Source organism: Myotis daubentonii, chromosome 7 (genome assembly GCF_963259705.1).
Source record: "Myotis daubentonii chromosome 7, mMyoDau2.1, whole genome shotgun sequence".
NCBI classification, from domain to species: domain Eukaryota; kingdom Metazoa; phylum Chordata; class Mammalia; order Chiroptera; family Vespertilionidae; genus Myotis; species Myotis daubentonii.
Genome location: NC_081846.1, coordinates 21778940 through 21792729, shown reverse-complemented (window position 1 = coordinate 21792729; position 13790 = coordinate 21778940). Strand labels below are relative to the sequence as shown.

General features: G+C 50.1%; 1 protein-coding gene across 11 annotated transcripts in view; it reads left to right on the top strand.

The window, feature by feature from the left end:
• Positions 1-13790, top strand: part of TNS1 (tensin 1) — a 231643-nt gene that overhangs the window by 52390 nt on the left and 165463 nt on the right. For all 11 annotated transcript variants that reach the window (XM_059703093.1, XM_059703097.1, XM_059703094.1 and 8 more), the window contains one exon: positions 4445-4482. In XM_059703093.1, coding sequence (XP_059559076.1) covers positions 4445-4482 — 38 coding nt within the window. The remainder of the gene's footprint in view (positions 1-4444; positions 4483-13790) is intronic.

The window sequence follows — 13790 nt, the reverse complement described above, 5'->3', positions numbered from 1 at the left end:
GCCCGACTACACAGAGAGGGGCCTTTTGAACTGAGCCTTGAAGGATGTTTATGAGTCTGCTTTTTGCAGACTTAACGTTCTTCTGGGGAACTTGGTATGGCAGGAACAGATCTCTTTGAGGCAGCAGCTGGAGATGGAGGCAAGACCAGGCCACACAAGTCCAGATAAATATGCTGAGGAGCTGGACAGAGGCTTCTAAGCTGGTGACATGATCAGTTTGCACTTGAGAATGGTCTGTAAGTCTGTGGATCGAAGAGAGACAGGCTGGAGGAAAGATAATTGGTCTGAACTGGTACAGTGGTGGGCTGGGGAGGATGTTTGAGATTCAACAGCCTCTTTGGAGTTACTTTCTGAGCCATGATGACAGATTTCTTGGCAGGGTGAGGACAGGGAAGGAGTTACAGAAAGGGGCATGCGGGTACCCAGGGTGCAAGGAAGGACTCAGGAAATGGCATCTGTTCTCAGTTCCCAGCATCACCTTTTGTCTGCTTGCTTTCCTAGGGAACCTGTGCTCTGGTTTCTGCATTAGTTATCTTTAGCTGTGTAACAAATTACCCCAAAGCTTAGCAGTTTAAAATTAACACAAAATTATGACCTCACAAGTTTCTCCGAGTCAGGGATTCATGAGTGACCTAGCTGGGTGGTTTGGACCCTGGGTGTCGCATAAAGTTGCAGTCAAGATGTCAGCTGGGGTGCAGACACCTGAGGGCCTGACTGGGGCTGGGGAATTCACTTCTACGGGACGCTGTCATATGCCAGCCAAGTTGGCCCTGGCTGGTGGCAGGAGGCCTTCGCTGTCCACCACATGGCCCTCTCCACGTGGCTGCTTGAGTGTCCTCATGACATAACTGGCTTCCTCCAGAGTGAGTGATCCAGGAGACCACGGCTGAAGCCACAGTGACAACCTCTGATGACAACCTCAGAAGTCACACATCATCATTTCTCCAATATCCGAGTGGGTACACAAACCAGCCCTATTCATCATGGGAGCAGACTACAGACGGGTGTGCATACCAGGAGGCGAGAAACACTGGGGCCACCCTGGAGGCTGGCTCCCATAGTTTCCCTTTCTGTAACACATGTGCAGAATGGCAGGGCCAAGTTTCAAACTGTAGCAGGAGGATGCACATGGGAGCAGGAAATGCTGCCCTTGGGAGAAGCCCTAGAGGGGCCCAGGGCAAGAGAGTCTCCTGGGGGACTGAGGGCAGGTGCTTCTTCTTCTTCTTTTTTAATATATATATTTATTAATTTCAGAGAGGGAGAGATAACATTGATTGGCTGCCTCCTGCATGCCCCACACTGGGGATTGAGCCTGCAACCCAGGCATGTGCCCTGACTGGGAATCAAACCGTGACCTTCTGATTCATAGGTCAACGCTCAATCACTGAGCCACGCCAGCCAGGCCTGAAGGTGTAAAACTCTGTCCTCCAGGGCTTGGCCACACCTGCCACTTGAGTTCAGTTTGCTGAGCTTCTGTCTTCTGGGCGGGGGCCAGGGGGAGGTCTTTCCTCACTCCTCACTTTCCAGGACAAGTTCTGCATTCCAGCACACAGGGAGCATTCAGCCCATTGCACTGCAATTGCCCAATGATTTCTCCATCTGCCCTCCATTCAAGGGCGCTTGTTGAGTGTCTGCCCACTGTGTGACAAGCAGGGCTCCCTGTATGGTCACGTAGGCCATTCAGTGCCAAAGGCATCTACCCAAGAGAGCTCTTGGAATCAGCCCATGCTCACCAAGCCATGAACCCAGGTACAAGGCTGGGTCCCAATGGAGAATAAACACCTTCTTGCTGTTCCCACAAGGACCCTGTACTCAGCTGTGTATCCATACAGCTGGTCAACCCAGAGGGGGAACTTTTTCTCATTTGCACAGAGATGCTGTTTGGTGCTGTGGGCCTAGAGCAAACACTGTTCTAGGTAGTGGGATACGGTGTGAGTGAGACAGGCATACTCCTGCCCTCACAAGTCTAGTGTGGGGAGATCCACTATACATGCGTGAAACGGACATTACCCAAATGACTTCAGATTGTGAGCTGTGCCAAGAAACAAATGATCAGGGTGCTGCTGATAAAGAATAATGGGGAAGCCTACTGTAATTTGGGTGGTCTGGGAAATCCTCTTTGAGGAGATGGCTTTCAGGGGCTTCCAGAATAAAAGAAGGATTTGGCTTGGTGAACAATGGAGAGCTGGACTGAGGGAGAGCATCCAGGCAGCTAGAACAGCAAGTATGAAGGCACTGAGGTAGGCAGGAGCTTAGTGCACTGAAACTGTCAGAAGGACACTGGAGGGAGATGGAGGCCTGGCTTCCCTTGTGCTCATTGTGGCTAAACTGGGGTTGGGAGGCCCAGAGTGGACCCTTAGGGATGCCTCTGTGGTTGAATATAATATCTTCGGGGGAGGGTTGTGGCTCAGGAAAAAAGTGTGGTGGTGGGCATGATTCAGTGGGGGTGCACATAAACTCAGGGGAGCTCTTCAGTCAGGTCCAACTCAGCCAACATCTAAGCCTCTACTGAGTGCCAGGCTCTGTGTAGTGTGTGCGTGCATTAGAGAGAGACCCTTCCCTTGAAGGCCCACACCCTAGGAAGCAAGGTAGTGGCGGGAGGTGTGTCCTCTGTGATAATACCTAGTAGAAGGTGGGGGATAGTGAGCGAGGCCTCCAGAGGAGGGCCTAGGACTTATTCTGGAAGGCCTGGGGTTTGATTAGAGGAGGATGGGGAAAGGTCCCTCTGGCTGGAGGCAGTGCTGGGTGGGGGACTAGCCTGGCTGGGAGAGCCAAGTTGAAGCTCAGGCCACAAGGCCTGAGGCTCTCAATTCCACATTCCAGGGCCAGAAAAGAAGGCATAGGGGATGGGACTGCTGCTGTCAAAATGGAAACACCTTCTGGAGGGGTGCTGCCACCTGGGCCAGCACCAGGGGGTGGTGGGTGGGAGGGGCGGGGGGGGGGTGGAGAGAGAGAAGCTGAAAAGCTGGCCAGATGGGCATGACTTGACTTGGGTGGCCAGGGCAGCTATGTCCTGACGTGGCCGGGGTGGAGGCGTCTCTGAGCTGGGCTGGCTGGTGGGGTCAGGAAAGCCTTGCTCAGCACTGGCTGAGTCACATGCCTGAGCTGGGGCCAGGACTAGGCTCTGGGAGAACATGGTCCCAGCGTAGGGCCCAGGGCCAAGGCCACATCCCAGTCTCCATCCACTGTGCCTCCCAGCTCTTCCCCAAACCCCACACTCACAGACACATCAGAAGCCTTAGTTTGGGGAGCCCCAGAACCTCTTTGGGAAGCTCTGGGCCTTCACCTGTGCCTCCGTGTCTCCTTCTGCGTACTGCTGAGAATCAGGTTGGGGCGGCCTGGACAACTGGCGTAGCCAGGGGCTGTGGCTGTCCAGGATTTGGAATCAGGTCAGCTCTCCAGCCTCCCCCTTTCCAGTGTCCCCAGCCCACCTGCCCCAGCAGGTACTGAGCAGCCAATAAGGCCAAGTCAGTACAGAAGCTCAGCTCAGGACTGTGCTCCCAATCTGTGGGACCTGGTGGGAGGGGCCCACCAAGCCCTTGGGTGGAGGGCCTTGGGAGTGGAGCAGGCAGGGCTGGGACATTCCAGGCTGAGGGAACCCCTTAGGAAATTTGATTCCAGCTTCTGGTGGTAGGAGGGGGGAGCAAATTCTATGTGTGTGTGTGTGTGTGTGTGTGTGTGTGTGTGTGTGTGTGTTTCAAGTCATGCTGTGTGAGCATCTGTCCACATGTCTGTCCGACTGCTGCACTCTGAGGGTCTGCTATGAAACTGTGTGTGTGTTGTCAACACCCCCCTGCCCCCCGCCACCCCAGTCAGAGGTTTCTCCTTGGGTACTGGGTGTGCATGTGTGAGGCTATATGTATGTGTATGGCTATGTGTGCCTGTATGGCTGAGTGCGTGGGTTGCATGGGTGTAGTATGGGTGTATGTGGTTATGAGTGAGTGTGTATGGCTGTGAATGTGTGTGTATATGTGCACGGGCCCTCTTCTGCACCATGAATTGGGTCTGTGTGACTCTGGGGGTGAGTGTGAGGGTGGTTCCCGGTGCAGGCTGCCTGCTGGGTGTGTGTAAGGGGAGAAGGCCCCTCTTACTCCTTGGCGCGGGTCCTGCCTGGGTCCTGGCCACCCCTGGACCTAGCCAGGATCTAGCAGGGGATTAGGTCCCCTCCCCTCCCCCTGCTCCTCCGATCTTCCCACGCCCGCCGGAGGGGCCCTGGCCCTGGGGTAGGCTCTGCCCAGCTCGCGGGTCCGCAGTCACGGCGTTCCCGCCCCGCAGGCCCTGGGGGAGCTGCGGCCGCCGCCCCCGCCGCCCCCTCCTCCCTGAGCCCCTCCTCCCCTCCTTCCCTTCCGAGCGTGATTGCAGGCGGGGTGGGAGGAGATTGCGCCGGAGTTTCCATTTCATACCTCGCGGCTAAACTTTCTTTCTGTGTCTCGCTCTCTTGCAGTCTGCAGCTTCTCCTGTCATCGGAAATGCCAGGCCAAGGTAAGGGGCCGCGGGCCCCCACGGGGGCTCAGCGACTGACGGGCTCGGGTCCCTGGACTGGAGAGGGGGCTCCGGTGGGGCGGGCGGTGCTGGGGTCGTCCCTTCCTCCTCTCTTTGTTTATGCAAAGCTTGGGGCAGGAGCCGGCTCAGGTCAAGGTGAAGGCGATGGCCTGGGGGAGGGGGCGGGGGGGGGGGGGCAGCGAGTTGAATCTGGGTGGGGGGTGCGGCTCCCATTCTCTCGCTCCTGGAGGTTGCTGGTGGAGACTGAGCTCCGAGAGAGGGGCCTTTGGAGGTATTTCTCCTAGTTCTCTGGGAGGGTGGGGGCGTCGAGGGGGAGGGGATGCATTTCAGTTCTGGGTGAGGCGCAGAGCCCTGGTTGGTCTGATTTGGGCAGCTTAGAAAAACTCGGGAGGGGTCGCAATCGCCAGACCTGGAGTGCAAAAGGCATAGATAGGTAGGGGAAGTGAGGATGAGGTGGGAAAGGGGTGGAGGTCAAGGTCGCAGTGGTCCTGGAACCTCCTGAAGGACCATCCTACTCTCTTTATGACCAGGTCCCACTTTGGTCCTCAGTTCCCCCATCAGTGTTTCCTGGCTGATCTTGGTGGGAGAGGAAAACTAAGACAAGAAGACCAGAGGAACTGTTGGCCCGGGTGGCCGGGCTGGCTGGACCCCTGCTGCAACCTCTCAGGCCAGGACAGAGGGGTGATGGAGCAGCTGGTGGTGGCTTCTTGGAGTAATTTCCTTCCCAAATAATCCATCCCAACCCATCAGCTCTCGGGAGGTGGAGATGTTTGGCCTTAACCTTTCAGACGCAGTCAATCTTTGCACTCTCCCTATTATTGCTTTTCTCTCCCTTCTTATTAGCTGGGTGACTTTGGGCGAGTCATGTAACCTCTCTGAGCCTCTGTTTCATCCTCAAGGATACAGGAATAAGAAAAAGCTATTACGAGGACGGGACGGGATAATGTGTGTGAAGTGTCCAGCACAGTGCCTGACACATGGTAGGCCCTCAGAAGCATAGCAGTGGACTAGTATCAATTGGTAGCTCAAGTGTTACCATGGAGAAGGGTGCTGATGGAGCAGGCAGTCTGAGAGGGAACCCACTTCCTCCTGCGGGACCTTGCTCAGGCAAAGCACACAGCCTTGCTGGGGCATCTCCCACCTGTACACTCCAGGTTGGAGTGTTCTCCTAGCAGAGGTGCAGAGGGCCTGGCTCGGAGGGGGCACATCTGTACAGTGTCTGCCCCCCCCCCTTGTCTTCCACCTTTCTGCCTCCCTCAGCTTTTGCTTCCTACGGTGGGGATTGAGTTACTGCTTCTCCCTCCACACCCCTCCTTGTTCTCTTTATCCAGAGCCGAGATTTTTCCACCCTTCATCCCAGAACCTTCTGACTTCTCCCCAGTCGACCTCCTCCCTACTGCCCTTCCTGCACTTGTTTCTCTTCATTATTATTATTTGTTATTTTTTACTAAGAGAGGAAGGGGGAGGGATAGAGAGATGGAAATATCGATTAGAGAGAGACATTGATTGGCTACCTCCCTCACACCCCCTACTGGGGCTTGAGCCCGCAACCTGGGCATGTGCTCTGACTGGGGATCGAACCGGAGATGTCCTAGTTCATGGGTCGATGCTCAACCACTGAGCAACACCAGCTGGGCAACACTTGTTTCTCTAACTAACATCTTGTACGGTGCCTTGACCTTAGAAAGCACTTCAATGCATTATCTGATTTCATTATTTTAATTCCATCAGAGCATAAAACAGGCCAAAAGATCCATAGGAAACCGAGGCACCCAAAGGTTGAATGACTTTCCCAAGGCATCGCAGTGTAATTCCTCAGTCATATCTGTTCCGGGGCCTTGCGCTTTCTTCTAATTACCCCTTCTTGCCTACCAGCAGACATTTCTTTTTGATCCTCACCTGCCTTCCCTCTTAGCTTCCCATCTCTTGCAGCAGTGGATACAGTTAGAGAGGATAAGGGGATGATTGTACTGCCAGTGAAGGGTCTGAATAGGGCCAATGGGGCGCTCAGAGACCCAGAGAGGCGTGACAGAGTTAGCCTCCTGTTGCACAGTCACCTCCTGTTGGAGACAGAGGGGTGCTAAAGGTGACTTCTGGGTGGGGGTGTGGCCTGCCTAGCAATTCTGACACATGCTGGGGGCTCAGGATACACCAGGCTCAGCAACACTGCTCTGCCCAGCCAGGGCCAACCAGAGGAGCGAGGTGGACTGGCAGGGCAGTGGCTGGACAGACAGATGGGGTTTGTTATAGGATTTTCCTCTACAGCAAAGGGGACCCACTGGTGCTGTGAGCCCCACCCAGCTGGCAAGTCTCCCCATAAACCACAGCGCTTACTACTGGCCTGCCTTTTCCTCTTGCGGAGAAGGGTGATGTGAGCCTCAGAGCACACAGCAGAGCTCTGTCCTCTGGGTTTTACAACCATTTGGGGTCCTCTCATCCATTCCTTTACCCAAGACGCGACTCGGTAAGCAAATGTGTATGGAGCTCTTTTTGTGCGCCAGACACTGTTGTAGGTGAACAAGACAGATAAGGCCTTTGCACTCGTGGGACTGTCATTCTAGGCAGTAAATAGGCAAACAGATCCCATAAGGAGATGAGTTAGAGCAGTGGGTTAGAGAGGGCTTAGGCTTAGGTGGCCCAGGAAAACTTCTCAGAGGAAGTATTGTGCAAGATGGGACCCAATTGATGTTACAGGATGATCCGAGAGATGAAAAGAGCAAGTGCAAAGGCCTGAGGTGAGATGAGCTTGTCAGGCTTGAAAGATGTAGTGGAGATTAGTGAGCCCTGGAGGGGTTTGAGCGTGAGCGACATGATCTGAAGATCTCCACTTTAAGGAGGCCACTCTGGCCTTGAGCAGTCAGTCACTGGGAGATGGGCCAAGAGGCCACTGATGTTGCCCAGTGAGAGAAGCTGGTGGCTTAGTCCGTGGTGCTCCTAGGAAAGACTGTGAGAAGGGACAGGTCTGGGGTGCATTCTGGGGTAGAGCCCAGAGCCTGGCTGATGGATGGGATGTTGGGTGTGAGAAAGAGAATGGGCTCAAGGATCTCTCTCAGGTTTTTGGCCAGAGTAACTGGGTGCACGTGGTTCCATTTACTGTACTATGATAGATGAAGTGCGTGAGAAATTTCTAGGACGAAGGCGCCAGGATTTCTGCTTTGCTTGGTCTCTTATTTCACAGTTCTTCTCCAGCACACTGGGGATTTGTTGCTGAGGTTGGTCCTCCCTTGTCCTCTCAAGTTCAGCCGGCTCTGGCCACCACTCCAGTAAATGGCTTGTTCTGGATGCCTTCATATGCCACCTTGTAGGCCAGGGGCGGGGAACCTTTCGGATATTTATAACATCATTCTTGGACGAAGGGCCATTCGGATATTTATAACATCATTCTAGGTCCATACAGAATTATCAACTTAAAAATTAGCCTGCTATATTTGGTCAGGCATTTAATTAACTCACCCCTAATGCCTTGGCAGGGCCAGACCAAATGATTTTGTGGGCCTTATATAGCCCCGGGCTGGACGCTCCCCACCCATTTTAGACTATCCCTACAGCATGAACCCATGCCTCAGAGAGGGGCTGAATTAATTATATGTAGCAATACAATGTAACAGAGTATCCCCAAATTAGTAACCTAAAGCAGCAACTAATGTTTATTATCTCATACAGTTTCTGTGGGGCAGAAATTGGAAGCAGCTTAGCTGGAGGTTTTGGCCTGGAGTCTCATGCAGTAGCAGTCAAGATGCCAGCTGGCCTGTAGTCATTTGAAGGCCTGACAGGGGCTGGAGAATCCACCTTCAAGGTGATTTATTCATGTGGCTAGTGAGTCGGGCTGGCTCTTGGCAGGAGGTCTCAGCTACTTGCCACACAGACCTCTCCACAGCCTGCTTGAGTGTCTTCACAACATGGCGCTGGCTTCTTTGGAGTGAGCGATTCAAGAAAGAGCAAGGTGGAAGCCAGATATCTTATTTCCTAGCCTTGGAAAAAACCACTGTAATTTCTACAATATCTGGTTGGTTATACAGGCCATGCCCATTGAGGTGTTTATATAAGGACATAAATACCTGGAAGCAAGAGTCCATGGTGCCATCTTAGAAGCTGTCAGCTACAGATGCCCAGAGGGCGGGCTGACCTGGCTCCTGGGAGACCATGGGAGTGGGGTGGGGATCAGACATACCTGGGGTTTGAACTCTACCCCCTGCTGCCCTCCAGTTATGTGAGCTAGGTTGTAGAGGATTAAATGCACATCTGCACATAGTAGGTACCATTCTCCTTTTTTTGGAACCACAGGTGAAGACTAGGAAGGAGGCTGGATAGTCTGTGCCCAGTTTCTCGCCACTTGGACCTGCTTGAGAGAAAATGCTCAGTGGTGGTAGAGGAGGGCCTCAGTGCTCAGCTCAGAGTGGGTGTTAAATACGTGTTCATTGCACCAATAAGGGTAGAAGATATGTTGCATCCTCAGTTTCTAGAATAGTGCCTGGTCCATAGTAGGGGTTCCAGTGAAGGAGTAAAAGAGGGTAGAATAAAGGAATGTTGAGAAATGAGAGGTTCCACTTAGGGAGAGGGTGGGGAGAGGGACAGATGAGAGCAGGAAAGAGAAGGAACAGCAAAACCACTTTTTAATTCCCTTCCACAAAGCCCTCCCATCTCCTCACACAGAGATGCTCCAAACAGTAATTCTAGTCATTTACCTTTTCTAGTTGGGCTATAACTCACATACTGTCAAGTACACGAAATCATCAGTTGGTACATATACATGAACCAGATCAGGATCTAGAACATTCTCAGCATCCCAGAAGCAGCCCATATGCTCCCCTCCAAGTCAATATCCCCCCCAAAGGTAATTGTTGGTTTTACTTGTAACATCCGAGATTAGTTTTGCCTGTTTTTAAATTTCATATAAATTGAATCATACAGTATGTTTACTCTTGTGTCTGGCTTATTTCAGTCAACATTATGTCTGGGAGGCTCATCTGTGTTCTTGTGGTTCATTCTTTTTTATTGCTCTGTTATATTCCCTGTGTTGAATCAACCACATGTATTTATCCATTCTACTGTTGATTGCCGTTTGGGTTATTTCCAGTTTTGGGCTGTTATGAACAGACCTGTTCTGAATATTGAATCACCTGTGTCTACAACAGAACTTCATAGCACACACATTTTCATTCCCCTTCTCAGTTCTGTGAGGTGGGCAGGGCTTGTGGTAACCCCGTTTAGCAGATCCCAGTTGAGATCCAGGGAGGGTCTCCACCTTGGCTAAGGACCTCTGTGCACAATGGCCTTCTACATGATTCTGGCACTGCCCTGGGGTAAATGGATGGAGAGCAGGTGAGAAAGGAAGAGAAAATGAGAGGCAGTGAGAGAAACAGAGATGTATATAGAGAAGGGGCTGGGTCAGGCACCTGAAATGCACCACAGTTCGTGGTAGCCCCTCTCCCCAGCGCTCCTCTGAAATCTCTTGAAAGAAGCAAGTTGTAAGCCTCTCTTAGTCCTCACCCTTATGTCCCAGAGGGTTCTTATTTGTCCCCAATTGCTTCTCTTCTGTTGGGGATTTAAAATGAATGGCCCGGGATTTGTCTTCTACTTTATTTAGCGTGCGCAGTGTGTATACACATAGCAGATTTCCTTCTGTTTGGCTTTTCTCCTCACTGCTCTGCTACGTGATTCTGCCATCTCCAGGTACTATGCATTTACTTGTTATTTTTAAGGAGACTTAATTTGAGTTGTTTTAGAATTATGAAAAAGTTGCAAAGATAACAGAGAGTACCTGCATAGCCCACACCATTTCCTCCAATCCCAAGATACATTTTTGAGAAACATTTTTTAAACTCCTGATTTGTCCCTTGTTTTGAAATCGCTGACAGTAACAACTCCTTCCAGCAAAATGCTCATTGTGCTTTCCAGGTCAGATAAGAGTTCAGTGAAAGGACCAGGCAGCTGCTGGGCAGGTAAATGACCCATCCCTTTGGTTCTCTCCTCTCCTCCTCCCAGGGCCGGCACCTCCCTATCCCAAGTACCACGTGCGGGGAAGGAGGAGGCTGTAGCAATGACTTGGTCTCCTCCTCTGTACTATAGGGGTTTAAATCCCATTCTTTAAGCTTGAAAGAAGAGGAAATCCCATAATGAACCCTCACCTTTCAGTCACATAACACATCACCTTTCCTGCTCTCTCATAAACACACCTGCAGCCTTCTTTCAGTTGTGTTGGAGGCTTGCTGTGTTTTCCGACTACCTGGAATAGCTGGGTTGGGGGAGGTTCATGGCCCCAGGCCCCATCGAATGCTCTGAGCTCAGCTTGAAGCTCTTTGGCCTTGGAGACAGAATGTTGAGTTTAAATCCTGACTACATCAGTAACTGACTGTGTGACCTTGGGCAAGTTGCTTCACCTCTCTGAGCCCCAGTTTCCTCATTTGTAACACAGGGATTACAGTAGAACCTATTTTGTAGTGCTCTTGTGAGCACTGTGAATAATAACCCAACTAAAATGTCAAGCTCAAAAGTAAGTTGTCAGAAAGTGAGAAATATTTATTATTTTGTATTCCTCCTGCCTTTTCCTAACTCATTGAAGGTGAGGAGAATCGGCGAGACCAACAAAACTCGCTGAGGGCACTGGTGTCAAGAACTGGATACTTTGGCGGGTGTGTGTGTGTGTGTATGTGTGTCAATGGGGGTGGGGAGGAGACATATGTAGTACTTTAAACAAACAAACAAACAAACAAACAAACAAACAAACAAACAAACAAAAGAACTGGATACTTGCATATGTTTTGCTCCTCTTCTCTCTCCCCATCATCAAGGAAGAGTGAGGAACACGATGCAGGCGAATATAATGTGTCTTTTGCTTGTTTGCTTGCCTCAGGGTACCTGAGATCTGTGACTTCATTTGAGACCTGGTCCGCACATTAGAATCACCTTAGTGTACTTTAAATACTATACTGATGTCTGGGTTCTACTCCCCAGAGATTCTGATTTAATTGGTTTGGGGCATGACCTGTGCATTTGGGATTTTTAAAAGTGACAACCACTGGTAGAAGTGTCAAATTGTAGAAGCTTTCTGGAAAACAGTTTGACCATTCTGTAAGGTTCAGCATCCACTTGCCATGTGACCCAGCAATTCCACTCCAACGTGTTCACCCAGGAGAAATGGAAATGAGGCCACAAAAAGACTTGTACATAAATAGTCAGCAGCTTTATTCACAATAGCCCCAAACTGGAGAAAGCCAAATATTCCATAACAGGTGGATAGACATGCAAATTGTGATATAATGGTCCCAGCTCTCCTCCAAAATCTCTTGAAAGAAGCAAGTTCTAAGCCTCCCTTAGTCCCCACCCTTATGTCACAGAGGGTTCTTTCTGTCCTCAATTGTTTATCTTCTGTTGGGGATTTAAAAGGAATGGCTCAGGATTTGTATTCCACGTTATTTAATTGTTGAGTGGGATACTAGTCGACAATTCAAAGGAATGAACTAGTGTTACAACATCGTGGATGAATCTCAAAAGCTCTGTGCTGAGCAAAAGAAGCCATATACACAAGGGGATGGACTGGATGATTCCATTCTTACGACATTCTCCATAAGGCAAAATGCCCATGACAAAAAGGAGATTAGGAATTTCCTGGAACCGGGGTGGTGGGAAGATTGAAGGCAAAAGGATGGAAGGGAACTATTTTTGGATGATAGAAATGTTCTTTGTTTTGATTGTGGTGGTGGTTATTCAGATTTATACATTGGTCAAACTCACTGAACTACACACTTAAAAGGCATGCATTATTGTATGCAAACTGTATCTTCCAGGTAGGTCTCCTTTGCAGCCACATTTGAGAACTGCTGGCCTGCTGCTTCCGGCGACCCATGTCTGTCCTTGCTGTCTTGGTCAGCACCGAGCACAGTGCCAAGTGCGTAATAACACTTTCTGGGGTCAAGGGCCTTCTTTCTTACTTTTTTTTTTTTTGGTAGCAACTTTATTGACGTATAATTCACATACAATTCACCCATTTAAAGTTTACAATTCAATGTTTTTTTATGTATTCAGTGTTATGTGACCATCATCAGTCAATATTAGAACATTTTCATCACCTGGAAAGGAAATCCTGTCCACTATAGCTATCACTCCTCAATCCCTCCATCCCTCCCCCCACCCCTGTCCCAGCCCTGAGCAGTCATCTACTTTCTGTCTCTGCATATTTCTCTATGCTGGAGATCTCATATAAATGGGCTAATAGAATGTGTGATCTTCATGACTGGCTTCTTTCACTTAGCATAATGTTTTCAAAGCATATCATTTTTTATGGCCGAGTAATATTCCATTGCACAAGTATACCACCAGTTGATGGACTCTGGGTTGTTTCCATCTTTTGGTTAATAGGAATAATGCTGTCATGGATATTCATGTACAAGTTTTTGTGTGGACATACATTTTCATTTCTCTTGGATATATGTCTATGAGTGCAATTGCTGGGTCACATGGTAACTCTACATTTAACTTTTTGAGGAAATGCCAAACTGTTTTCCAAAGTAGCTTGTATTAGTTTTCTAGGTGTGCTGTAATAAAGTACCCTAATCTGTATGACTTAAAATAACATGTATTTGTTCTCTCATAATTCTAGAGGCTAGAAACCCATAATCCTGGTGTGGGCAGGGCCCTGTTCCTCTGAAAACTATAGGGGAATCCTTCTTCATTTCTTCCTAGCTTCTGGTGGCATGCTGGCAATCCTCGGTGTTTCTTGGGTTATAGGTATATCACTCCAATCCTCTGTCTTCAAATGGTATTTTCCCTGTGTGTCCTCACTCATCTTCTCTGTGTGTCTGTCTGTCTCTGAGCCCAAATTTTTATAAGGACACCATACATATTGGATTATGGCCCACCATAATGACCTCATTTTAATTTACCTCTTGATTAACTTGAAGACCCTACTTCCAAATAGGGTTGCATTATGAGGTACTGGGGATTAGAACCTACCTTTATTGGGAGGGACACAATTCAGCCTATAACATAGCTGTACCATTTTACATCCCCACTCATTGTGGTTTTTTAATTTGATTTCCCTGATGAATAATGCTCTTGAGCATCTTTTCACGTGATTATTAATTATTTGTATATTAGGGGCCCAGTGCACAAATTTGTGCACCTTGAAAGGAACTGTGGGCCACCAGGCTGCAGTAGGCACAGGGGCAGGCCTTGGCCCAACCCTCTGCGCCCCTGCCCGGCCCCTCCCGCCACGCCCCTGCCTCCCCCCCCGCCCCCCCCCCCCGCCCCCCGTCCCCTGTCTGCTGGCAGCCCCTCTTCTGCTGCTG